At 59.5% G+C, this 2,340-nt stretch overlaps 1 protein-coding gene across 1 annotated transcript in view; it reads right to left on the bottom strand.

Annotated features, from left to right (window-relative positions):
- The window catches only part of NDST1 (N-deacetylase and N-sulfotransferase 1), a 17,934-nt gene that overhangs the window by 6,040 nt on the left and 9,554 nt on the right, over positions 1-2,340 (bottom strand). The window contains exons 8-10 of the mRNA XM_025200969.1: positions 1,879-2,065; positions 1,306-1,402; positions 805-928 (exon numbers count right to left, since the gene is read on the bottom strand). Coding sequence (XP_025056754.1) covers positions 805-928; positions 1,306-1,402; positions 1,879-2,065 — 408 coding nt within the window. The remainder of the gene's footprint in view (positions 1-804; positions 929-1,305; positions 1,403-1,878; positions 2,066-2,340) is intronic.

Genomic DNA, 2,340 nt, shown 5'->3' on the forward strand with positions numbered 1-2,340 from the left:
GTGTAACTGGGTGAGGGATAGCTCTGCTGTGACATGGACTTCGAGTCCCTGCTATATGTGCCACAGCAAGCACCGGGCACATGCAAGGGGGCTGCCTTGCTGCCTAGAGCAGTGGCTCGCCATAACCACGCAGCAGGGTCCAGGAGTCACTAGACAGATGAGTGAGCAAGGTAACCGCCCTTGGCAATGACGCACTAGCACCAGGTGCTGCCACTTCAATCACGGGCTGAGCATCCAAACACGCAGCATGTACAGACCACAGTGCCAAGCTGAAAAGGGTACGGGTCAGAGCTGGGCTGAGCTGCTGGACACTGCATGCATAAGGTGTCTCACAGACAGAGCCTCCGTCCTAGGCTCTGAACACACATTCAAATAATCTGGAAGAATTCTCCCAGGTTTGTTCTCCTCGTAGAAAACTCACCCAGGACAGCACGTACAGACATTTGCTCTCCCAGGATAAACTCTCCAGGGGTGATTTAACTGTGGCTGAGCCTAGGTTATTTTTCTCCTGGATCAACCATTGTTACCCTGGGAGAAAAAGCCTGAACATCTGTACACTCATGGTTTCTCCTGGGAGAGGAGCGACTCTCCAAGGAGAAGCTGAGCATCTGTATGAGTAAGTCTCTCTGCTCAGGGCACAGGGGCTGCTTGGCTGAGGGGGTAGCCAGCATCTAGTTGTGATTCTTGCCCTGCTCTGCTATTCCCCAGGGAGTCTGCGACAAACCCATGCTCACTAGGCTTCCAGTTCCCCCTTGCACTGCCATGGATGCTCGGAGGTGGGCACTGGCCCCGAGGGAAGCCTACCAGTCAATGCCCTTGTGATAATTGTGTCCATTGAAGAACTGGATCTCCTCGAAGGTCTCCGAGCTGGGGTAGTTGCTGCTGAGGTCCGGGTGCATCCCCAGGAACAGGTAGAGGGCCGTCGTGCCTGGGAACGGACAGCGAGCAGAGCTGAGGGGAGGGATTCCCCCCCCTCCATCTCAGCCTCCACAGCTGGTCAGGGTACCCAGCGCAGCCCCCAGCTGGATCGGGCTTTGCCATCCTTCGAGGAGGCAGGGGCACGCTGTGCTGATGAACAGCACTGAGCAGAAAGAGGCCACACCTGCTCTGAAATGCTCGATCCACTTATCCTGGATAGCAGTGCTTCCGGGGGGAGCCAAGGAGGAGACACAGAGGCTACCCCCTCTGCCCCAAACCCCGGATAAGGAGAAACGGCAGGACCAAGGCAACAGCACTGCTGAAATGGGGACACCAGCTCGCTGCCGGGGCGGGGGCCAAGGCGTGGTGGGTGGGAGAAGGACGTACCTGTCTTCTGAGGCCCGATGATGAGCAGCTTGGGGAACCGGTCACACGTCTTCTCTTTGGACCAGATGTCCTTGTGGCGCTTGTCCTCGCAGGGATCCTGAATGCACGCAGGGTCGTGAGGGTCAGAGGAGCACAGGAACGCCCGCTCCAGCCTGGTTTCTACCCCAGTGCTGCCGCTGGGTGCCCTGGGATGAGACACCTCCTTCCTCCCCCGGCCTCTGCTTCCCCACATGGGGAGAACAAAGCCTCCCTGCCCTGGGAAGGGCGTCAGAGCTCTGTGGACACTGTATTCTGCATAAAAGCCCCCCGGTAGCACTGCAGGTTTTGCAATGCATTGAGGGCAGATCCTGCATTGCCAGCAGGGGCAGAGCCCAGCCAGCAGCAGGACGCAGCATGCTGTCCATGCAAGAGAGCACAGCCATCCCCTGGGGAAAGCCTGCCTGCTGCTTCATGGCTTTCCAAGTAACTTGTGGCTTCCACCATAAACGAAGCCCTCAGCCTCATTGCCTGGCCCCCGGCTCCACTGCTCCCCTGGGCTGCCAGCATCCCTCGAGCCAGGGGCCCCTGCAGTACCTGCCAGAGGGGGTCCTTCTCCTCGGAGAAGATCTGGAAGTATCTCTGGGCCAGCTGCACAGGTGGCAGGGTCTGCAGCTTCAGGTTGGTCCAGGAGCGGAGGAAGCGAACCAGGTGCCGGAAGGTGTACAGGCCCAGGCGGTCATTGCCGTAGTTGGACAGATGGGTCATGAAGATGCTGATCTGCAGCAGAGCAGCACGGGGGCACGTGAGCGAGACCAGGGGCCAGGCCCTGGGGGCTGGCTTCCCCACAGGCTACTTTGCACGGCCAGCACCCCAGATCGCCCAGCCTCAGCTCCGGCAACCCGAGAAGTGCCAGTCACAGCCAGGCCTCGGCACTGCGTTTTGGGGGCTGGGGAGGAAACATGCAGGAGACCCGGGTTCCAGCTCCAGCCCCATGCTCTCACTTCTGAAGCCAGGAGTGGCTGGAGGTCTGCAGGGAAAGCCTCTGCCTCCCTCCAC

The sequence above is a fragment of the Alligator sinensis genome, unplaced genomic scaffold, assembly GCF_000455745.1.
Source record: "Alligator sinensis unplaced genomic scaffold, ASM45574v1 scaffold550_1, whole genome shotgun sequence".
In the NCBI taxonomy this organism is placed as follows: Eukaryota; Metazoa; Chordata; order Crocodylia; family Alligatoridae; genus Alligator; species Alligator sinensis.